The sequence below is a fragment of the Solanum stenotomum genome, chromosome 2 (assembly GCF_019186545.1).
Source record: "Solanum stenotomum isolate F172 chromosome 2, ASM1918654v1, whole genome shotgun sequence".
Classification (NCBI taxonomy): domain Eukaryota; kingdom Viridiplantae; phylum Streptophyta; class Magnoliopsida; order Solanales; family Solanaceae; genus Solanum; species Solanum stenotomum.
In genome coordinates, this window is record NC_064283.1 from 11,746,116 (window position 1) to 11,771,751 (window position 25,636).

Sequence of the window (25,636 nt, forward strand, 5' to 3'; positions counted from 1 at the left end):
AAAGAGAGACTCATTCCATTAACAACCAAATCATAAAACCAAAAAGTTTGCTGGCAAAAATCTTTTTTTTTTTGGTCAATGAATAAGCTTCCATTGCCAATTTTTTTTTAATTATTTTTCAGCCCGATTTGATTCTTATATTGAAATTTCGATTAATTCAGATTAACACTATGTAAGCCTTATTTAAGGGGTTGCGCTCCCCAATAGAATCTTTTCATATCCAAAACTTGAACTCGAAATTTTTTATTAAAGATAAAGGGGTCTTATTCATTTCATCACAACCAACGTTGATTTTCATTGCCAATTAAACTCCCTTCTTCATAGACAAAAACCATAAAGAACTTAGATATAAAAGAGTAGACAAAACAAAGAAAAAGAATTGTAGAAACACAAATGGCCACACTTATCTAAAATTTTACATCTGCCTTTTTTGAACATGTCCACCACTTAATTCTCCCTATATCTTTGGTACCCTCCAGAAGAAAATAAACTTTATAACAAAGTTTTCTTCAAAAACAACAATAAAGACATCATTTCAAACTATAGTACAAAGTAACAAGTTGTTTCTTGAACATGTCCCAACCACTAAGAAGTTTGCTCAAAGTCATAGTTCTTGGTGATTGTGGGTAAGAACTTTCACTATCCTTTTTATCCTTTTTGCTATTTTCAAGCATAAGCAGAATCAGATTATGAAGTTTATGAGTTCGAGATTTTTAAGTCATTAATTGTTCTTATTCCTCTTCTAACACTTTAACATGTTTGTATTCTCAGGGTGGGAAAGACATCTTTGGTGAATCAGTATCCATCACATTGCATAGCCTTTTTCATTTCATTTTATTCAGCGATGGAGTCAGGATTTATTAATTGGGCAATAATATATTTTATAATGTTTAAGATGATTTTTTTTATTTTTTTTTGTGCAAATGGGAAAAGGACATTTTCTCTAAAGTATATATTCTAGATAGAGATGGCAAAATGTGATGGAGTAAAGTATTATTTAGTCAAGTTTTTTTTGCAATTTGTGGTTTCATTAACTACAATTATAGATATGTTTTCAAGAAGTTTAGGGAACAATATAAGGCAACAATTGGAGCTGATTTTGCTACTAAAGAACTAGAGATTGGTGAAAGACTAGTCACATTGCAAGTAAGTGATTTTGTTCTATGAAATTGATTACTACAACTAGTGACGGTCGATCAGGTTCATCATCTATTAGATATACACAAAAAAAAAATTGATGTTGTATATACAGTATGACGACCTTCTAGCAAAGGGAATTCAGATGAACCATTGTGACCCTCTGACTCCGCCCCGAATTACAAGAAGTCAAATATTGAATATTTTCCCAAAGTTAACTTATTTATTTTTTGTTAATTGGTTTGGTAGATATGGGACACAGCAGGGCAAGAAAGGTTTCATAGCCTTGGTGTTGCATTTTATAGAGGAGCAGATTGTTGCATTCTTGTATATGATGTGAATGTGCCCAAGTCATTTGAGACTCTTCAACATTGGCATGAAGAATTTATCAAACAGGTGATCAATCAATTAATTTGATAGGTTATCTTTGGTATTTTCTCAGTACTTTCTCCATTTCCGTACTTCTTTTTCTATACTACTTTAGCCTGTATTTTCCTTGAGTTGAGGGTCTATCCAGTGGTGTAGCCACATATCGCCCAGGGTAGTGAATTGGATACCATTCATCGAAAAATTATACTATATACAACATATATAGGTCAAAATTTTTATTTTATATATATTTATATATAGTTTGAAACAGACTCTCCAAACTTCACTTTGTGAAATTGCACGGAATATGTTATTGTTATTGTTGTTATGTTGTGAGTCAATTTATTAATTTATATATTATGAACTTTTTTTCAAGCTGATATTTGGCATTTTCTTTTACATGATTAATTCAAAATAGTAATTTTGTCAGTATGTGATTGATTCCAGGCAGACCTAACAGAGCCTGAAAAATTCCCATTTGTCTTGATTGGTAACAAAGTAGACTTGGAATATGGCAGCACTGAGATAGTAAGTTTTTTTTATTTTCATTCATTTTTGATAAACACACGAGTTTTAACTTCTATACACTGACAATATAAATATTTTTCTACAATATCAATTTACGTTAAAAAAAATAGCATAAATAAATGTGCATATAAAGTATGATTAGGAATTAGGAATTAGGAAAATAAGACTCGCATGCTCACACCCCAATGAAATGTGATCTAGACAATCTATTCTGATGCAAGTATCAATTGTTAATTTCACAATTTGAATCTGTAACCTATATAGATTACACATATATAAACAACTTTATTGTTGCTCGAAGGCTCTCCTTCATACTACGTACATTGATAATGTAAAAATTCTTTAAACTGTTAGCGTATATAAAAGTCATTATATTGAAGAAATACCTATTTATAGGTTTCAGAGAAGCAAGCAAAAGAATGGTGTAGTTGTAGGGGAAATATACAAAACTTTATGACCTCAGCTAAGGAGGATTATAATGTTGATGCTTCATTTTTGTGTGCTGCACAACTCGCCCTAGCCAATGAAGATGATCACAACATGTAAGTACAATTATTATATATATATATATATATATATATATATATATATATATATTATATAATTCACTACAAGAAAAAGAAGTATTTAAGATTGAGGGTGTGTTCCTAAGGAGGAGAATGTTTTACTTATTTTTTTGTGTTTGATACGTATGGAAGTAAAAAAAATATTATTTTAAAAGTATTTGTATAATCTAGACAAATATTATGAAAGGTGGAGTTGGGAGTGTGTTGGAGGGTGGGGAAGACACAACGCGAAATGTCACTGAAATTTCTTTTTTTGACTTTCATCAGAAAAGATAATTTCCTCATTTTTTTTAAGGAACATGTTTTCCTTTAAAAAAAAAATTATATGTTACCCAAAAGTTTTATCCGGAAAATGTTTCTTCCTCTGTACCGAGCACACCCTGAACTATCCATCATAATTTTGTCACAAATTCGAGCATCACAAAAATTACGTACGAAAAAAAATAGAATAATCACAAATATATCATAAATTTATGAATTCCGCCATAAAACCATCACAAATCCATCATAATTCTGTGACAAACCTATCAATCATAGATTGTCATTTTTTTTTCTACTACATCTGATATTCAATATCCACATTAAAATTCGATTAATTTGAATTCACACCAAATAGAGTCCATTCAAGAATAGCTCTCCTACCAAAAGAAATTTGACTCAAAATGAGAGCACTAATAATTATGATGTTTTTGTTTTTTTCTCGTGATTTTGACATTTCTCATGTTCATTTACTCCAGCTGGCAGGCATCATTAGATGAAGAAATGCCTTCACATTGGTGAGTAATTAATGTGTACATGACAATTTAAATTGAACTCTTTTTTTTTGGTTCCCCCAAACTCACAATCTTCGGATCGAAAGTGAGGGCTACTTACCATACGAGCAACTCACTCCAGTACTGTTCTCTTCTTCTTTCCAGTCAACTCCAAAGAATACCAGAATCTGTATCAGGAATTGAGCAGCAGAGAGGAGGATGTTCATGTTAATTAACTTGTTTCTTCTTCTAATTCTTTATTTATTGTTTTTAGATATTTGGTTCTTTCATAATTTTCACTATTGTTTATATCTTACTTAGAAATTCCCTTTCTTTGATGAATAAAGAAAGCTACTTTGTTAAAATGAACTACAATTTCAGTAGTTTTTAGGTTTTAAATTTTCATGTTGAAATTGCATTAACAGTTATGTTTATCCAATAATTTTATTTATCCACAAAGAAATATGGATACTGTAGGGAAAAGGCAAATAGACAGATGATTATGGCAGTCCTTGGGGAAATTAAAAAGAATAAATAGATGCAATTGTGAGAAGAGATCACAAGGTGCAGAATCACTCTTACCATAAAGTGAAAATTCAAGTAGTCAACCAATGGATCGACTAAAATTCCTCAATAACAAAGTATATATAGTATTTACTCACAAGTAAGAAATCTAAAACTTTTTCATGAAACAAATCAATATTAGTCCTTATAGAACAATTGCAAAACTTGATATAAGATTGGTGTAGAAAAATGCTTCTATATGAAGGACAAAAACAAGTAGTGCTTCTAATCTATAACATAGTTGATGAAAATCATTCTAAGAAAATTGTACGTTTGCAAAGGAACTTTGACAAAATTGGACCCATAAATGATTGCATAAATAGTGGTGATGGTTGCGATTAAGAAAATAATATGATGTAAGATGCGCATTATCTTGATCTACTCCTCCTCCCCCCTTGCGATGAAGCAATAGGAGGAGAAGTCTCCTAGCGGGCCTTAAGAAAAAGAAAGGAGGGTAAAAGTTGTTACGTGAACACGATTAACCCTTCCTCTTCTTATGTGATTTGGTTCCGAAGTTGTTTTTGTGTCTTTTCTTGTCACTGTTTTCACTTTCTGGCTTGGAATGCTTCTTCTCCACCTTGCTTTTGTTGGATTTTATACTAACTACACCACCGGAACCTATCTTCCCACCACCATTCTGGAGAGCACTTTCAAAATCAGCTTCTCTGTCTACTATAGCGAATTGCTGAAATAGCTCTGGGTCCAACAAACCTTCCGTTGTCTTGGCTTTCATGTCATCCTAGATATGATCTTAGGTAAGTACGTATCTTTCCAAATGGGAGAAAACTTGCAGAGACAAAAGCAAGTAAATTCAAACCTGAACTTTTTTTGCAGCGTCATTGAGATCTTCATCAACAGATATTAGATGTGGTTCCAACGTAATCTGAAAAGGAGGAGGAAAAAGTGCCTTTGTTAATCTTCAGCGATGATAGATAAACAGCAGACAAGCAGTTTCAGTGCCTCAAATGCTGCTATTTGATGAAACAGAATTGGTCACTTCTTGAGACAAACTAACATGAGAAGTGTCAGAATATCTCTGTGTTGACTAATTCACGCATAGTATGATGATGCATGCAGATATTTATCACACTTTTAGTTTCTCTGTCATAGCATCATAGGATGTTTGAGAGAGTGAAATAAATAACTCATCTACTTACCGCTTTAAGCCGAGATGCAGTTGATGAAAATTCTTTTGATTTTAGATTCTGCAGGTATTTGAAAAGCCTCTTCATGGTTTTCATGAAAAAGGACAATATCTGTTGCCTTTCCAAATTCATTTCTACCTGTAAAATAAAATTGAAAAGAGTAAACTCGAAGCACTGGAGTTTATTGGATGAAATATTTTATTTAGTTTGGATGTGATGAAGGACAATTAGCAGCATTAACAAAACAAAAAAGAAGGGTATGTAACTGCACAAAACCTAATAGTACAGAATAACCTATTCAAAATAAAAACTAGCAATGCAGCAAACCTCTATTTCAGAGATGTCTTTGTGTTGCAGGCCATAGCAAAGCAATAGGGAAGCCTGGACATATGAAAGTGAAACTGGCAAATGCTCCAAAAAGTATTCACGCGCAAGTTTTTGAGCAACATCTCGAACCTGTGAAAAATTCATGCAAATAATTCACATGAAAATAAGCAAATGTCAGGCACTTTTCAGATATTTGAACAACACTTGCACTAGGAAATAACGGAACAGTGTCCACACAAAATATCGGTCACTTTTGAAGGGTTTGTTGTTGAACACATCCTTTTTATCCCTTCAGTTCTTTCCCTTTTCCTATTAGCAATCTTTATAATTCTAGGAACCAGAGAACAAGCCACTTAACAAATAGATATCAAATGTTTAATTATTGGATTTTCTTCCAATGTATCAAATAGAACTTCAACCTTTATAACTGAACACCAAGACACAAACAGACGAAGAAGAGGAAAATCATGCCCCTGTTATTTATAAAGAAATATAACTGACATATTTCACTTGTCATTTTTGGTTCAGAATTTTCTTGTTTGTCAAAAGTAATACGTACCAATATGAGTATTCATTTACACTTGAACAATGTTCTTCTTGTCAAAAGTAATGTGTACCAATATGAGTTTTTTTTTTTTTTTATGACAAGGGAAACCCGCAGCCACTACCCTTTGGGTGCGCACAGGGTAAAACCCCCGCTCCTATGCAATAGCTCGCAAACCACATAGGAGAGGTAACCCGCACCAGGCACGAGCTCGACCCAGAAGGCAAACCCCAAATACCAATATGAGTTTTTAATCCACATGGACCAGATACCAACATCTTTTAAGAGCAAATGGTAGCAGGAGTTTACCAAATCATTCTCTAGATTTGCGTAAAAGTGAACTCCAGTTGGTTATGATGCTTGAAATTCGAAAATGCCAACTTCAAGCTCTTTTCAGTGATTCAAGTTTTTCAGGCATGTAGACCACAATGTTTGTCTTAAGTACAATATCCATATGATTGAAACATACATCTAGCATAACTTGATAGTAGCACCAACAAAAAATTTCTATCGCTACTCCAGATAACATATTTTCACTCCCATCACTAATTGAGATCTAACCAGTAGTCCATAAGGTAATTTGAGTAGGCTCAAAGCACTCTTAGCCTTTTTCTTAATAGACTGTTCATACAGCACGTCTGTCCACTTACCCATTTCAACAAGTAAAAACTGTATCACAAGAGATCTTGCTTCACTACTTAGTATTAACATATTTCCTCACTAATCACCAACTCAGAACTTACCAAGGGATAGTCAATAAGGCTATTTGAGTAAGCTTCAAGCATCTTCATCTCATCAGGGTTCAGAACAAACTTCATGGAGTTTGACAATTCACTTGAAGCAGGGTCCTGCTCCACAAAGTTGATCTTTGGATCAAAGACACTGCAAGATTATGGCCATCATAAGCATATGTAAAGAGGCATACATATTAACTAACCACCAAAATATACGTTCTTTTTTTTTTTGATAACCGAGAAATCCGTCTGTGACCCGCCCTTTGGACCAATCACAAACTTCTAAACTCGGTGGATAATGGGCCCGCCCCTCTACCCTTCTCCACTTAAATACCGGGCTTCGCTTTGCATGGTGTGGGGCTTGAACCTGTGACCTAAGCCACAAATCCTCCACCTTTTGCCACTTGAGCTAGGCCTTGGGGGCCACCAAAATATACATTCTTACCTCATAGCAAGCTTGTAATTCATCTTCTGGTAGGTAGAAGCCAACAGTTCAACTAACCTTCTCTTGTATACTGAGAATGGTATAAACAACATCAATATCAAAATAAGTATAGACAACAATTCTAAAATTAAAGAAAAAAGTAATAGAATAAATACAAGTTACTACAATAACTGTAACTTGTTTGATTGATAGGATGTGGATACAAAGGGGGGAGATAAAAGTGAGACGGCAAAATATGAAACTTGTATCTCTGTTTTCTCCAAATTTTGGACCAGAATGTCAAGGACAAATTTCACCTCCTCAATGAAATTTTTCATAATTCCAAAAGTTGCTTGTAATATGAAGTCACTACTCTATCAACAATGTATAAAAGCTGACAAACATATATTAGGAATCGTAACATTTGAGTTCCTCTTTATCATGACAAAAGATCTTCTTCCAATCTCCTTGCAGATCCTTCCGATGATAAGCTAAAAAAAATCAAGGAGGACAAAAACAACTTATCACCTTGGTAGAAGGGACCATAAAAGCCCCACTCATCTGATTCAGCAGCTTTAACATCATCATTCTTCAATGGCTTCAAGACCATGCATGTGTACTCGCCAGTTACGCTATTCTGATTCATTCAATCACATGTTGATCACTAATCCTCAACAGCAAACATCTAAAAATAACTTAAGGAACAGAGGACTCTAAGACTTACCGGGGCATTGCCTATGAAAAATGGAGCAAACTTATGTTTTCTCCAAAACCGGAAGAGATCCAATGTTAGTCCAAATGAGACCCCAAGGTAATGGAGCCTTTCAGGTCGTCTTTCACGTAAAGGAACAAGCAATGGAGGAAGATCTGTTCGTGGTCTTATATTTTCTTCAAGCAAAGAGGCCTGCAAGGAAGGTGGTTTGAATTCAGTAACAAAAAGCAAACAAATGTTCTAATCCCACATAAAAGTATTTCTAGATTTTGCAACCATCCCATTTGCCATATTACAGCTAATGATTAATCAGAAGACCTAACACAATAAACGCACTAGAAGTGGTCGGGAGACAAACCACATCAATATGAAGAAAAGACAGAGATGCAATGAGAAATAATATTATGATTTTACACTGTTTTAAAAAGGTACAATGATACAACTTTTTTGCAACTTTAGGACACCCAAGGGATAAAAGGGAAGCCAATAACCTAAAGTACAAACTGCAAAGTTAGATCAAATATGATTACCTCCTGTGCAGCTTCAGTTACATTGACTTGAGGAGTCTCCAATGTATCTTCTGTCTCTACTTCGGATAATTGCGTAAACTGACCCTCAAAGTACCTATGAAACCCATTCAGTAGAAAAGGCATAATATGTACTCAACTGAACACATTAATCTAGAAATGAAAACCTAAAAGCCATGAAACACAATTTACAAGTGTAAAAGGAAGACACACTATGCAGACTTGCAAGTGTAAAAGGAAGAAGTCAACAAGTGTAGAACCCTTCCATATCATCATCAACAATCAACAACAAAAAAAACATTCTTTTATACCTACTTTTCATATATACTACACTATGATTATAGTGAGCACTGAGCAGTCATTTCACATCATTTTAGGCAGGTAAAGGTGTGTTGTTCAGAGGCCATCAAGGTCATATTCAGGATTCACAGTGGTATGAATTTAATAATATCTTTGTTGCACCAAACAACAAGGGTCCTTGACCTTTGACATACAAATAGACAACAATGATATGAATGCTTGCAGCCTAGGCATAATTCATAAACCAGCTGAATTAATTAATTCATACCAGACCAAACAAAATAACAACCAATTGACAGAATACTTCATTTTTCCTTGATTTTTTTTTTGAGAATGGTGACAAGTTGATATATACAAAAAAAAAGGTAAACTACACAAGCTGTGTAGTCTTCCAAAAATAAAGTAAAGTTCCTAGCTGTCTGCCTTCTTACAGAAAAGAAAGACTAGAAAAACATGCCTCGGGACTCTTGCTATCGAGCATTTAGGAAAAAGAATTGTACTATACACATGTTTATTCACAATTCACTTTTTTTTCCTTGAGTTTATCTTATGTTGTCACGGGGCTTTCCAAGCAAAAGCCCTGTTTGGTTACTTCGCCTCTCCATGCATTTTGCTCAGAATATTCATTTCCAACCTCCGCTAACACTTAGTCATAAGAACAACTATTTTTTACAAGATAAGGTATACTTGGTCATAAGAACATAAAGAGCATCTCCCCAGTTTTATGCAATGAATACAAGACCCCATGCCAGTTACAAAAAAAACTTGCACCCAGTTCTATTTTGCACTTTTTGCAGGAACTTCTGAATGCTGGATCGAAACCAAATTAAATGCCAACAGAATATTCAAGGTATGAACAGTACCACCAGAATATGATGCGGGTCCTGAGACTTTAAGAAAACCTTCCTCGCCACCATCAATCCACCCAAAATTCATCATAATGCCATTCAGTTAAAAGTGCAATGATAGAAAAGGCTGTTGAACCTTCCAATCCCTTTTGAGGAAAGAGCAAGCGCTTGCTTCATTTCATCATCTAACAGCTCTCGCAAAATTTACATACAACAACCTACACCATGATATACCCCCCAAATTTCAACTAGGCTTATTTTTCTTTATATGGTGTTTATAAAAAATAAAATTGCTCAACCATGAACGATCTATTTTTGATGATTATCCAAACAAAGAGATTACTCTTTTAACTCAAAATATGGGAGAAAAGGGCTTCTTGCTTATCAGAAGCTGTGTTGATAGCATGGGGGAGGGAGAGAGAGGTTTTGATGTTAGCAGCTTCCAGACGAAGAGGAGTTGTCCACAAAAAAAGGGTCTTGGACTAAATTGACATAATTATAAATTTAGACAAACAAAAAATGGGAATGGTGCTAACCCTAGATATAAGCAACAGCCTACGGAGTAGCTTAATCATTCACAAATTATAGAAAACCAAATGTGATCTACAGTCTAATCATATTGAAAACTGAAGAATGTGAGAATTGCAGGGAAATTTGAAGCTACCTGGCTAGCAGTTCAACGGCAGCAGAACCATATCCAAGCTGCAACATCACAGTGACACATGGTTAGACATGCTGATAAACAAAGGAAATAAGCAGTTGGAAATTTTGCAAAGACCTCCTTACACTCTGCTTTTATACATAAACCTTGATTGTCATAAGATGCAGACCGCCCTCAGTTTGAAGTTTTTTTTCAATGGAGATTTTAAGATGACAACATCCTGAGATATTCCAAATCTGTCTTTTTTCAGCTTTGATTAGTAGTGCTACTTTTTGTATTGCAAATCTCCGATGAATTTCTATGAACTAATTTGTTATAAAGTCAATGATATGGAAGGACAAGTTCATGGAAAAATATCTGGAGGACTGCAGCACCAACAAAAGTTAAATGCTTTACTTGGTTGGTCATTAGAAAGGCATGCTTGACACATGAAGTCTTGAGGAAGAAAAGAAAGATCATACTTCCTTGGTGCTCTTTATGTGGGAAGACAGGGGAAACCAACAATCACCTATTCTTACATTGTACTTTCACAGCACAAATATGGTCCATGTTTCTCAACTTTTCAGAAGTGAAATAGACTATGCCCGAACATACAGCTGATTTACTTAGTTGTTGGATTAGGAGAGGAGGTAGCAAGAGACACAAGACCTGGTGGAATTTGATTCCACATTGCATTTGGTGGACAGTGTGGAAGGAGAGGAATAGTAGGTATTTTGAAGATATATCCAATTCCATTCACAAGGCTAAATGGAATTGCATTGTATCTCTATATTTTTGGTGTAAAGAGATAGGATTAGAGGATTCAGATCAACTTTTATAATTCTTAGGATCCTTGTAAGTATTATGCTTTTTGTTCTTTTTTGATTTTCTAAAGGTCCCCAGCATATCCTTAATGCTGAAGAATACAATGTTTACCAATTCTCAAAAAAAAAAGTGAAATTATTTCAAACTATAGTGAGGAGACATTTTTTTTGGGACGGACTAAAAAAGAAAGGGTGTCATGTAAAATGGGACGGAGGGAGTGTAATTTAAAAAGATCACCCACAACTTCACACAAATTGTGCAACACACATGGTGGGGACGGGGGGTCACAAAATTAAGTATCCAACAGTTAATGCATCAAAGGACGTTGCAAGATATTTTAGAAATTTCATCGCTTGAACTCGGTCTCATTCAATCAATCAATTCCTTGAGTTCCAATCTAGTGAGGATTACCCTTGCAAGTCCTTTATATACACAACACTCCATCCGGGATCATTTCTTTCCAATACCAAACTATTTGTGTTTTATGGCAAAAACAAGGAGGGCACTATATCCTCTTAAACCATGAAGGAGATCAATATGACAAAGACAAACCTACAGGGAGATCTTAGACATTCTTTTTACTAGATTCTTTTGAATTGATAAGCATTACCTTCATAGCACTCAGATGTGTAGCAATGCGCACGATGCGGGCACCTGAAAGGCTTGGGAATACATCATCAGCAAACTGCTGAGAGAACTTCCAAGGTATCTGATCTCCAAAGGGCTGGCGACCTTGGAGCAAAGCTGCTTTAGCAGACTCCTGAGAAATTTGACCCTCCAGGCAGACCTGTGTGTTTAAGTCAAATTAAGACGGATCAAAAACTCTTAATGTCTTTGATTCCAAGTAAATATTGAGGTGAAATAAATGAAGTACCCATCTATTTAATTCTCACAGGAACTGTATGAAACTAGACAAAAGAGCACAAAGAAAAAGTAAATATCTACCAAATGAATCTTGAAAGTTCATTTCTCTAGACCAATAAGGTTAATGATATCGTGAGAGAGATAAACACAGATAATACCATTGTCCAGGGTTGAGGAAAAAGGGTTTTGTCCGTATCAGAAAGGAGTCAAGGACTTATGGAATCAACCTTAAATTATTGGCTTATCAAAAAATAAACTACTACTATAGAGCATCGATCATTGAGATCGACATTATGAAGCCTCTCATTAAACATGTAGCTCCATTTAGACCTGTGACAATCCAATTTAAGAAAAAGTGCAACCTCTGATGATGCATGAATATGTTGTCTATGAAGTCAGTGTTTCACTGAGAGAATGCATTGATACATGCACTCCCTCCAAAAAGAGGCAAAATCAGCCATAGCAGAAGATGAGGATCAATAAGTGGAAACAGAGAAAAACATGATCAGCTCTCATCAGGATAAAAGATCAATAATTAACATTGTGACCAATTTTCTATACAGATGAAATTTCCATCAAAAAACATTAGATGATTGGCAGATTACAAATAAAATCTATCCAAACAAAAAGAACACACATGACCAAGTAAGAGGAATTGAGCTAACTTGCCTTTTGAGAGCTCTACAGCTGAATAGAACACAAAACACAGAATGGAGTAGAATATGCTATGGATACAACACACAAATTACTGGCTGATGTTTTCAACTGAGCTGAGCCAATTTTAGTTGTGATTTTGTATTTTAGGACCAAAATTTCCACAAATAGAAAGCAAATCACATATTGGTTATTACCAGGAGTTGAGAGATTTTCCTATTTTTTCTTCACTACGGTAATAGCACAAGAAAGAAAGCTGCATATAAACATGTGCCGGGGACAAGGCCCCTGGCCCAGATGGTTTCTCCATGGCTTTCTTTAGCCAGTGTTGGGAAGTCATCAAAAAAGAAGTGGTGGCAGCAGTTCAAAACTTCCACGAGGAAGGGTTATTTGAGAAGAGTATAAATGCTACTTTTGTGACCTTGATACCCAAGAAGACAGGGGCTGTGGAACTAAATGACTTCAGACCAATAAGTCTAGTAGGAGGAGTGTACAAGATAATTGCAAAACTTTTGGCCGAAAGACTGAAAAAAGTGATACATAAGCTAGTGGATAGACAACAAATGGCTTTCATCAAGAATAGGCAGATCATGGATGCAGTATTGATAGCCAATGAAAGTGTAGATTCCAGAGAGAGAGACAAGAAACCAGGGATCCTATGTAAACTGGATATCCAGAAGGCATATGATCATTTGAATTGGAACTTTTTGATGAATCTGTTACAAAGGATGGGATTTGGAACAAAATGGCTAAAATGGATTAGACAGTGCATAAGCTCAGTGAAATTCTCTATTCTGATCAATAGAAGCCCATGTGGCTTCTTCTCGTCATACAGAGGTCTGAGACAAGGGGACCCCTTATCCCCTTTTCTCTTTATCTTGGCCATGGAAGGACTAAACAACCTATTTCAGACAGCAAAAGTAAAGGGCTGGATCAGAGGTTTCCAAGTGGGAAATAATACAAGAAATAATCTAGAGATTACTCATCTACAATATGCAGATGACACTCTAGTTTTTTGTGATGCAGTAGAGGAGCAGATGCTGATTTTGAGGGTCATCTTCAATATTTTTGAGGCTGTTTCAGGTCTGCACATAAACTGGAGCAAGAGTTTCATCTATCCAGTCAACACAGTGATAAATATTGAAGACCTAGCCAATACACTAGGAGGGAAAGTGGGTGAATTACCAACAACCTACTTGGGAATGCCTTTGGGGTCTAAGAGCAAGTCAAAAGAAATATGGAGTGGAGTAATTGAGAAATGTGAAAGGAAGCTTGCAAACTGGAAGTGTCAATATTTATCGTCAGGTGGCAGACTAACTCTAGTTAACAGTGTCCTGGATGCCCTTCCCTCGTACATGATGTCATTATTCCCTATACCAGCCAAGGTAACCAAGAGGTTGGATGCGATTAGGAGGAACTTCTTATGGCAGGGAAGCGAAGATAAGAGAAAGTACCATTTGGTCAAATGGGAGGAACTGCTGGTAAATAAGAGAGGGGGTGGACTCAATATCAGAGAGCTGAAAACCCAAAACAAGAGTTTGATGATGAAATGGTTGTGGAAATTTGTCTCACCAGAAGTATCTCTATGGAAGGAAGTAATAATAGAAAAATATGGCATGGAGGATAAATGGATGACAGAGGTGGTCACCAACCCTTACAATTGTAGTGTATGGAGGTCTATCAGGAACCTATGGCAGCTGGTCAAAGAGAGAACAAGCTGCAAGGTGGGCAATGGAGAAAAAGTAGCTTTTTGGAATGACATTTGGTGTGGACAGGAAGCACTCAAACATGCCTTCCCTGTACTACATAGTCTGAGCCAAGGACAAGAAGCAACAGTGGCAGAGTTATGGACAGGACAAGGGTGGAACCTGGTTCTAAGAAGGGGACTAAATGATTGGGAGATGACAACCATAGCAAGATTTCATGATACAATGCAAATGGCTACCAATCTGACAGGAGAGGAAGATAGACTAGTATGGAAGGGGGAGAGAGGGGGAGAGTTCACTGTAAAATCAGCATACAGAGAACTCAGGTCTACGGAGGAGCAGCATGCAGGATGGCCCTGGAGGATGATCTGGAGAACAGAAATTCCCTACAAGGTGAATTACTTCACATGGCTCTTGGCAAAGCAGGCAGTCTTGACACATGAGAACTTAAACAAGAGGAAACCCAATCTACGCTCTAGTTGCTATCTATGTGAAGAACAGGTGGAGACAGTCAACCATCTCTTTTTACACTGCAAATGGACTGATCAATTGTGGCAGATGTTTATCCAAAAGAGGAAGATTAAGTGGACAAAGCCTGGGAGTATTATAGAAGTCCTACAATGCTGGAACAGGGATGGAAATGCAGGAAAAAATGAGAAGAGATGGAGGATTGTCCCAGCTTGCATTTGGTGGACAATTTGGAAGGAAAGGAATCAAAGATGCTTTGAAGGAAAACAGAACAATATCCAGAAGATAAAGACTAATTGCCTAGGGCTTTATTATTTTTGGTGTAAGCAAGTAGTGATAGGAGATACTGAAAATGTGTTTAATATTATTGATTGGTTGTAACTAGAAGATCCTAGGAATGATGTAAGTAAAACTTTTTGGAGGGGGACTACACTTTGATGTAGTATACCTGTGGATATATAGAAGTAATGTTACCTTTCTCAAAAAAACGAACTCATGTAATTCTGGCATCCAGCCAATTGGAACACCAGATAAAGTAACGCAAAGAAGAGAATTGTCTCAACATAAAAAACACTATTGGTCAGAAGATTTCTAACAAATATAGCATTCCAAAGAAAACACTTGCATAACAGGGACAGACAAGACCACCAACCTGGATGACACAGAGAATATCAGGAAGAGTATTTTTTGACTCATCAACAGGGCCTGTGAGAATAATTAGTTAGGTGCTCTTGCATTTACTTAATGCAAAATTTATTTACCATGTCCTATTGAGAAGCATCAACTGGTTTAGTTATACCTAGTAGCACAAACAAGTGGTGAGCTGGAGCATCAGCCATCAACTGTAAATCATTTGGAGAATTTTTGTAATGAGAAGCAACATAGAGGGCCATCATTCGCTGCAAATTTTTCAAAGCAAAAGGATCACAATATATCAAAGTTGACCAAGCAAACATCAGCCTGAAGAATAATATTAATTAAAAAGCAAAGGTGGTTTACCTGCAAAAATAACTCACTGTCTTTATGATAAGAGAAAAGTGTGTCCCGGTTAACATAGTAGAGATCACAATGACCGGGTTGGGGTAACCTGATTGAAGAAAAGAGAATTGTAACTGGAGAAAAAACATGGTTGACTTCTGCAGGAACTACGTGAAGCCAAAGAAAATTTACCGGCTGATACTTGGGATACTATTTGTAACATCCAAACAGAGCAAAGCATTAAGCCATCGTTCAATGCGATCACCAGAAGCATATCTAATGGATTCACTCAATTCTATCTTTTTGAAAAGCCGACCTACATTTAATGGTAAAATCTAGATTTTAAACAAGATAACTGAAACATGATTTAGCACAGACACCATTTATCATACCACCAGCTCAATCATGAATAATCATGAAAGGCAAAAGTACACCATAGAAAAAAAAATCATACTCATGAATGAACACAAACTTGAGGGAAAGCAATACTTTTTAAGACAAGGGCGTATTATCAGCATTTACTTAAAAAACTCCAGTTTGGTTCATCATAATACTTGTGTTTACTTTGGAACATCCAGTCATAAAACTTCCCATTATTTAAATAATGCAGGTGGCCAGCAAGAACTTTGAAGTTTGATTATTTCAAAAGCATGTATTATGAGTATTTGATTTGTAATAAAACCAACCTGATTCACCATATACTTGGTTTTACGTGCAAACATCCAGTCATTGAAAACTTCACCAAGATCTAAAATCATAACCAGACGTGCATTGCCCAAGACACAAATTAAGGCATGATTTAAGATAAGGCCTGTGTTATTTAATAATTACATGCACAATTCTCCTTCTTTTAAGTAACTCTAAGGAGTTCTCCACCCAATATCAGTGCTCTCTAATTTTCAGTTTTCTTTGCATTCCTAGTTCCTCCTGATTAACTTATTTAAGGATACATGGACTCTACGCACACCATAAGTCGAGTGATCAACTAGCAAATATGGAGATGAAATACCTGAAAGTGCACTATCTGCACTTTTAGACTTCTGACTTTGCTCCTCTAGTTGTTGTAGCAACTTCAATGACAAGGATCTTCCAGTGCCTTCATAGCTTTAAAAACAAAAATAATAGGATAGAGTGATCATCAGCACTGTTAATCCCAGGGTAAACACACAAGAGTGTCAAAATAATTCTTCTATCATATAAGACAGTAAGAAGCAATATAAATTGGAAAAGGAGTGGATAGGTTATTTGGAGAGCATAACATTACTAGACAGAAACTAAGCTGGACACAGCCTCATACCCATTCACAGTTGATGCAAGGAAGACGAGGTAAGGACCAAGCAAAGATTTGACCACAGGTAATGGAATAGCTGCTGCTTCATCAACCACCAGCAATTCAACTTGTGACAGCTTTCCATGCTCATGAGGTAGTATATACTGGCATAGCATAAATGATATTGATAACATCAGAAAGTCAGACATACAACTTAATTTCCATATACTGGCAAAAAGAACTGCAGCGAATTAAAAGTAAGGTGTAAAAGATATGTTTGTTAAGAAGAAGAAATTTTTAGTTTAATTATCCCAATATATTGACAACCTTAAGAGGACACAAAAGCACAAGAGATGGAGAAATACAAGAAATCTTGCCATACAGAATAACAGAAATCACCAGCAAGAGTTACAAAATTGGAGAGAATTCTCAAGATCTTTAAAGTTCAGGGACAAGGGGAATGGAAGGTGCAGAAAGTGAATATGAGTTTGGAAAATGGAAGAGCCATTATCACAACATAACTCCTCACCGATAATACTGACCTGAATTGTCTGTCTGTGCTGCTTATAGATGTTGATCCTCACGACAGATTTTTTAAACTCCGGGTTATTGCTTTTCACAATATCATAATCAATGTGTTCCTGTAAGTAAAATGCATATCGTGAGGCAGAAGAATGTGAGATCAATTTCAGGTACCAACTAGATGTGTGACAATCTGTTGCACAAGAACTTAAAGAAAATCGCACTATGTTTATGTTTCTACGGATATCTCAGCAGGAGAAGCGTTTTGTCACTTAAAAAGACTTGAAGGGCTGAATGGCAGACTGAAAGTGAAAACTAACATCCCTGGAGAAGATAGATTTCACAGAGAATATGCAACCACACCCTAATCAGTCAGATAAATTTGCATCCTACCTTGTACTCGAGCATACTGAAACCCTTACAGACAAAGTCAAACAGAGTTTTCAGATTTTCAGGACTAGGCGCTGTTATAAAAATATTGGAATACCTGCAATAGCAAACTATAGAAGTTAGCAAGACACAAGGTAGGATCACGGAGAGGAAAGGATATTGAAACCCAGACCAGTTTACCCTGCAGCAACAGCCCCTGCAATTGCCAACCCAAGAGCAGCTGACTTCCCCCGGCCACGAGCAGCAAGAAGAGCAACAGTGCTTCGAAGTGTCTTATCCAGAATAGCGTCAAGAAACGTGATCACTGCTTTTCCCTATTTCATATTATTGGTTAATAGCAACATACAGTAGCAGAACAAGAAAAAAAATTAATTGCAATGAACCCCACAACTGCTATTTATGGTGAACCGTGGTATTATAAGTTAATACTGAATCCATCCAACGGCCATGTTGGCCTTGTTATTATTAATGAAACGCTTTACCTTTACCTGATTAAAAAAAATATTGAACCCATCCATTCAAGCTAGTAAAATTAGTATCTAAAAAAATCACTATCAGACTCAAAATTACAATCAGAAAAAACTACAGATTTATTTAATGAAAGCATGGAAGAATGGGAATATTTTTAAAAGGAAAAGCAAGAGCTTGAACAGACAATAATTGCAGCAATGATGATTTAACATACTAGTTAAGCCGTAACAAAAGTTCCTAACTTCAAGACCTTAGCCCACATACCGATATTTATTTATCAATTATCAGCAAGTCATATTTCTTTACTTAGTATGTCAAGTCCTGTTCTATTTATCAGAAGTGAAGTTTTGTTCTATTTATGAGTGATTGGCCCAACCAAACCATATGATTCTACAACAGAAGGAATCGCACAATCCGACCAGCAGTTTTTTTTTCAGTCTGTATTCATGTAAACTTTAGACGGAGGAAATCTGTTTTTGGTGATTTCATCAAAAATTAATAGAAAAAAGACATTTAGAACTTAATTGTGCTGACTAAACTCACATTCTGACATGTCAGTTGACTTTCAATCCAAAAAATAGGAAACTTATTATTATTTGAACAGAGAAAAGAAAAAAACGACCAAGCACCAATAATGATTAAGCTTTAAATGAACAAGCTCCAAGTTTAAGGCAAGTTCTAATGTATGGTTGTACCTACTACAGCACCATCTAAGGGTGTCAAATATGGCCCAAAAATTGATGGCTCCCCCAACCCACCCAAAATCTTATGGGTTGGGCACAAGATAATTTAGTATTGGGATGATTTTTAGCCCGCCCAACATAACCCATTTTTAAAGTGATCTCCATTTTAGCCCAATACAAGCTCAATTCTAACCCATTTTTAAGATTTACTTTAATTTGGGTTTACTACTTGAAATTTACTTTGATTTTTTCTGTATATTCACTTCTCTTGTAACATGTATCTTATAAGTTTGATTGTGTACAATTTTCACTACATTAAATTAATAACCAAAATTACATAATAAGTTCTCAATACTTCCTAAAAGCTTTTTAAAAAAATCAATGCAATGAGGATAATTTTTTGGAACAAAGTAAAAGTATATGGTAAATCTAGTGTCTTCCTGAAATATTTTAATATGTGAAATATAATGTGCTAAAATTTTGTCTGAATTGAGAGCTCCCTATTTCATGCTGAAGCTTCACCAGAATTAGGATAAATACAAGACGATATGCCAATAACAAGTGACCCTAAAAAATAATGGGGTGTAATTTTAAATAGTTTCCAATAGGAGGAGGAAAATTAGGACATTTTCTTGTGTATAAACGTATTCATATTTATCATATTGTCTTATTCAAAATGATATCGTACAAAATTAAGAAAGATGATTACTTTAAAATACATCCACAAGAAAAAGTTGCATGCTTCACTTGGTTGGTAATTAGAAGAGCTTGTCTAACCCACGAAGTATTACAAAGAAGAGGTATACAGATCTGTTCAAGGTGCTATATGTGTGAACAAGAGGCTGAAGCAAATGGCCATTTATTTCTGCATTGCAAGATGGCTACAGATCTGTGGAACATGTTCGTTTGTATACTCGGGGTTAATTGGACAATGCCCAGAACCACTTTTGAGGTACTAACATTGACTGGCAAGGAATTGGGAAGAGAGGATCAAAGGAAGATTGGTGGGAAAATGTCCCTGCTTGCATTTGGTGGACACTATGGAAAGAAAGGAATGAGAGGTGCTTTGAAGGGAGGGTTAGCAGCTCCCAGATGATCAAGATGAGATGTCTTAGTCTTTTGTATTTTTGGTGTAAACAAGATTTTTTTATGACAAGGGAAACCCGCAGCCGCTACCCCTTTGGGTGCACACAGGGTAAAACCCCCGCTCCTATGCAATAGTTCGCAAACCACATAGGAGAGGAAGAGTAAACAAGATTTAGTGGGGGAAGTAGATAGTTTAGTGGAGTTTATAGGCCAATCGTAAATTTTTGAAAATTTGTTTTTGGATCTAAGAATTATGGCACCCCCTGGGGGTTTGTAAATCCCTCCTCATCAATTTCTTGATGAATTCTTTTGTGTGAATACAAAGTTACCTATTTCAAAAAAAAAAATACATCCACGAGAAGCGAAAAAACATTCTTTTTAATTAGCGCATTCTTTCTAATTAGAATTCAAAACCCCGTATAAATAGTTAGGTCAAGTTGGGCAGGTAAAAATCCAACCCATTTTTTAGTCTATTTCAACCCAAGTACTTTTGAGCCAATTTTAGCCCAACCCATTAGCTCAGGCCCTTTTGACCCGCCCAACCTGCCCAATTGACACACCGAGCACCATCATGTGTTGTCTATTTTGTGGGGGTGATGGGGATATCACTTTACAGATTAAGAAAAAGGGTGTACTTATGCATGAGTATTAGTCCCTCTATTAACTGAATATCGTCTGATAACTAAGTTTAATTCTAGTTACGAGTGGTTTTAACCAATCCAACATTCTGCCACAAAGAAAAGGACAAAAATGTTCACAGTGAATTTTCAATTTTACCAAGTATCAAATCATTATCTCCTGTTATCCTATGAGCTATACAATAACTCAGTTAAAACATCTATTTTACATACAAGTAACTCTTTATCCTGGGGGTTAGTTCCACATAGCCTAGCAATTGGCAATGTATGACATATGCTCCAATTGAGAAACAAATGCCAATTCTCACAGTTCAAGCAAAGTAACTAACCTGGTCCAAGGTACAGCATTTCCGAATGAGGGGACCGACAGGGAAGTCTTCATTCAATTGTTCTTTTAAATTCCTTAATTCCCTGTCTGCTTCTGAGAGGCCCTCAGAGTCCTTCATCAAAGTAAATAAAAAAAGAATCAAGAATACTTATATCAAAAGATTACCAAAGATAGTTTATCGTGTACCAAAATGTGACTCCAGAAAGAGTAATTCTTTCGCAGTTCAACATCTGATATGATGTAATTATATATGGCCGTTACATTTCATATGGACTATGATCTGAATCAGCATATATTTTCCGAGATGTATAAATCAGTAATCAGAACAACTCAGGAATGAACTGATCCAGGAAGAAGTTTACCTCTTGAACAGGTACAGCAGTAATTCTCCTCATGTGGGAGGAGATTGGTAAAATATTTAATTCATCATCCATGACAATACATGTTTCGCATGATGCAAGAGAGAGTATAAATCGCTCATTAAAGCGACCAGTAGTCTGTGAATGGGATTCTGTACGAAACCTGGAGTGAACATCCTGCATATTCACATGTGTTATAACATCAAGGGTGCATAGAAAACCAAGTAACTATCTGCAAGCTAAAAGCAGCTTCTTCATTCAAATACTCTTTTTGAGTGTGTGTGTGTGTGTGGTCAGTTGAAATCTTATTTAATTAATTAAAGAGCAAGAAAGAAAAACAGTACAAAGTAACAACGGAAGAGATGTCACTAATCTACTAGTTGCTCAAAATTTCCAGCCTAGAAAGCAGAGCAGTTGGTATTGAGTGTACCATGGTCATGGTGAAGAGACTGGTTAGAGAGGACAAATGGCGAAGCAACAATACAATTAGCCCACCACCTTCAACTGTCTCTATTGTTCTCGCAAGAAGATTGGGTGTCAAAGCCTCGAAATCCTAGAACATCATAGAGGAAAAGAAAAGAATTTTCCCAAATATCACGATAACATAAGAGGGGATAAAAAGAGGAAATAGGTAGTCGATTTGCTTTAAATAGTTTATGGAAATTTAAAACTTCTCAGTTACCTGCAATATACACATGCCAAAAGTATTTCCTAGAATTCTTTCTGAATCTCTATACAAGCAATAGCTAACGCCTCCAGTTCCAACAAAAAGGTCAAATGGGTCTGCTTTTTCAGTGTCCAGTACTCCCTGCAGTATCATTTTTTTCATTTGCTTCTGTCTCTTTTTCTTGTGACTGCAAGAAGATGATTGACTCTATCATTGACCAATTGCCTAAATGACTGACAACATCTACTGATAAACTGATATGAACACAGTGAGACACAAAACAAAATCCCCACTAATCACTCACAATATAACAACCTCCACAAAAGAATGACCCTAGAATTCCTTTCATTCACCAGTAATATCCAGTAAATTAACTGACAGATATATAGCTACAATTAACTATTAGCACAACAAGTATTGTCGCTAAAGTTTCAAATTCATCAAAATTTAAAGTTTCTTCAGTAATACCCAACTTAAGCCTGTGTTTTATCATATTCCAACCAGACAAAGTAACTGCCAAAACAAAGTCAAGAACTTTGGTGAAGCAGCTTTATAGAGTTCTCACAGTTCCTTTTTGTCAAACAAAATCCATCGTCACTAACTCAAATTCACATTACAATATTCAATCCAATCTCCCCATGGGCAAACCAAATTTAGATTTCAATAAAGAATACAAAGTCCCTCCATTTCAATTTATTTGTCCTATTTTCCTTCTTGGAGCATGTTTGGATTGGCTTCTGACTTTTATCTTATAAGCCAATAGTAATAAGTTAGAAATCAAAACTTATGGTTTTTGGATAATTTTTATAATTTTAGCTTAAACACTAAAAAGTGTTTAAAAGCTATTTCGACATAAGAGACACTAAAAATAAGCCAAACAGGCTCTTAGCAAGTTTCAGAAAGAATGTTTTTTTTTACTTTTTTGGCAATCCTTTGATATCTAAACTTACACATACATGTTTAACACAACAAAATTAAAAGTCATTTTAGTACATAGTTTAAATCCACAAAATTCAAAAGTATTCTTTAATTTCTTAAACTCCATACCAGATTGAAATTGAAACAGAGAGTAAACAAACCACGTCCATAATTGGAAAAAAAAAAAAAAAACTTGGAGTAAGTATCTCACCTGCTAAGTTCAAGTTTATCCTTATAGCACCAAAGCACACTAGGCCGCGACTTTACAGAAGCTTTCCCCAACATATAGTGCAGATTAACAATCTATTTTTATTCAATTTTTTCACAAAAACAAAAAAGAGTTAGAAACAAGTGTTTACTTTCACAAAATTTATTAGAGAGAAAGAACAACGAGGAAAGTAAAATTGCCTGGTCACGAGATTTGTCTCCAATAATAACAAACATAGAACGGTGACGATTACGAACTCCATTCTCAATTAGGGTTCTAATCCGTTCATCCACTTTCTTCCTCATTTTTTCTTCTTCTTCACTGATGTTCAAACTGCTCTGTTATGTTCCTGTATTGTATTAGGGTTTAAAGAAGGGTTTTTGTAAAAGAAGAGATGTGGCTTATAAATATACCTATGTTATAAAATATATGATGAAGGTTTATTAAACTATGTTTCTTTCGAGAAAAGTTACTAGGAAGGCAAACTTTGGGATCAAATTTGGAAAAACTAGATAATTAGACATACTTAACTATTATATATACATATTTTACCTATAGTTTATTTTAATAATTATATCATATATTTTAAAAAGTTACATAAATTCCTTAAATATAATATTGAATAATTATCTTAAATTTAAACTCTTTAATTAAGGATACATTAACAATTTGAATTACTTTCTCTCACATAACTTTTTTCCTCCCTAATTACCCGCATCTCAACCCTCACCACAATTCACACACATCCATCATCTATCTTTCTTCCTTAATCATTTCAAAACATGTTTGCATGTATAAAATTCAAAACTAATTTTTGAGAATCAGACATAAAGAGGTAAATTAAGATTTTGTTTAATTATTCGCTAGGGGCAAAAGTGCTAATTACCCCCCTGAACTTGAAGTTTTTTATTCAGTGTACACCTAAACTATATTTCGTTTTAATTACCCCCGAACTTGTTTATTCCTCCAACGCGTACACCTGTATTGTCCACCTGGCGTAGAAATTGACAACAAACTCTAGCATGCGCGTGAGGAAGTAAATTTTTGCCACATCACATAGCTTCAACGGTAAAAAAAAAAAAACATAAAATCTCTATTTTTCTTTAATTTTTGGCATCTTTTCAGAACTTTCTCTCTCTTCTCTAACTATTTATTCTCCTTAATCCCTTCTTCCTTTTCAAATTTCAGAATTTTTCTCTCTTTTTCGTTTTTTAATTACATTTGCTAAATTCATGAATTATAATAGGAGACTTGTTTGTTTATGTGGAACTTCTCCAATTCTGAAAATTTCATGAACAAATGACAATCCTGGACATAGATTTCTCGGTTGTAGACACTATGGGGTATGTATTGTTTCATATATTTTTTCTTTTAATTTTTCAATTTCTTATTATGTAAATTTTTTTAACTTTGATTTTTTGAAATGCAGTCCTTATTTTGAAATCCTTGTAAGTTTTTCGATTGGTATGATCCAGAATTTCCTAGCCAGGCGAATGCTGTGATTTTGGGTCTGTTGAAGAAGACCAACAAACAACAAAAACAACTGAAGTGTAGATAGATGTTAAAACTAATTTTGGGCATTAGTTTGATATGTAATGTGATATTGTTCTTTTATTTAGTGTGTTGTTGAAAATTTTTTAGTGAATGTAATTGTTATTAACGCAAGGACTTTTGGTTCTAGCGTTCTCATTTTGTGCATTAGTTTGATTTGGTGTTATATATATATATATATTGGTGTATGTTCAATTGAGTTGTCCTTTTTTCATAAAATTACAATTACATGGAATAGGTAATATGATAGCAAAACAAGTAATAATAACATAAAGGCATAGCATAACTAGTGCTTTCTTGATCATTAAACACAAACATCAGTTTCATTGTTTCAACCAACAACCATCACAATAACTTAAGTGAACCACCAAAACACAAAACAGTCATTACTTTAAGTTTGGTTGATCAACCATACAAGCACCAAAACATAAAACAGTCACTAATTTAAGTTTGGTTGTTGCAACCACACAACCACTAAAGCACCAACACACATTAACTAAGAAGTTTTTTTTGAGGGAGCTTTTCCCTGGGCTTGTGCCCTTGTTTGAATTCCAATAGCTTTTGATCTAGTTTGAATACGACGCATAACACTTTGGACTTGAAGTTCTTTTTGAGTCATGGCATGTTTGCCTTTCCACTTCAGTCTCTTGGTAGGTTTAAAACCAATAATACATGTCACATGCGCAGAACTCTGCACACAAGTACTAACCCTCCTACTGCTAGCCAATCCTTGCTGAAATATTAACAACTTAGTTATTTTGGGATTCACATTTAAAAATATAATTTTGACAATTTTATAGGACACTTACATTAATATATGTATATCCAGTATCAGTAACAAATACACCTTGTCCCACAACTCTTGGCCTCTTCTTGTAACCATTCCATGCACCTCTTTTTGTACAAGTGTTGTTGTTGCTTGCTCTTTCATAT

General features: G+C 35.2%; 2 protein-coding genes across 2 annotated transcripts; one reads left to right on the forward strand and one right to left on the reverse strand.

Annotated features, from left to right (window-relative positions):
- Positions 1–394: 394 nt before the first annotated feature.
- On the forward strand, positions 395–3,715 carry LOC125855173 (ras-related protein Rab7-like). Its single transcript, XM_049534857.1, has 8 exons — positions 395–626; positions 772–798; positions 1,047–1,146; positions 1,387–1,533; positions 1,954–2,034; positions 2,431–2,576; positions 3,338–3,376; positions 3,518–3,715. The coding sequence occupies exons 1-8, from the start codon at positions 574–576 to the stop codon at positions 3,582–3,584; spliced, it is 660 nt and encodes a 219-aa protein (XP_049390814.1). The 5' UTR covers positions 395–573; the 3' UTR covers positions 3,585–3,715.
- Positions 3,716–4,203: 488 nt separating this feature from the next.
- Positions 4,204–23,539, reverse strand: LOC125854757 (RNA cytidine acetyltransferase 1-like). Its single transcript, XM_049534332.1, has 26 exons — positions 23,353–23,539; positions 23,156–23,247; positions 22,042–22,213; positions 21,790–21,912; positions 21,363–21,536; positions 21,002–21,112; positions 17,975–18,108; positions 17,798–17,891; positions 17,425–17,523; positions 16,910–17,046; positions 16,622–16,716; positions 15,805–15,928; positions 15,634–15,721; positions 15,434–15,533; positions 15,287–15,339; positions 11,553–11,729; positions 10,142–10,179; positions 8,333–8,426; positions 7,815–7,994; positions 7,619–7,727; positions 7,112–7,181; positions 6,676–6,814; positions 5,389–5,517; positions 5,074–5,199; positions 4,734–4,799; positions 4,204–4,655 (listed from the first exon to the last, which is right to left on the reverse strand). The coding sequence occupies exons 1-26, from the start codon at positions 23,455–23,457 to the stop codon at positions 4,395–4,397; spliced, it is 3,090 nt and encodes a 1,029-aa protein (XP_049390289.1). The 5' UTR covers positions 23,458–23,539; the 3' UTR covers positions 4,204–4,394.
- Between the last annotated feature and the right edge of the window lie 2,097 nt (positions 23,540–25,636).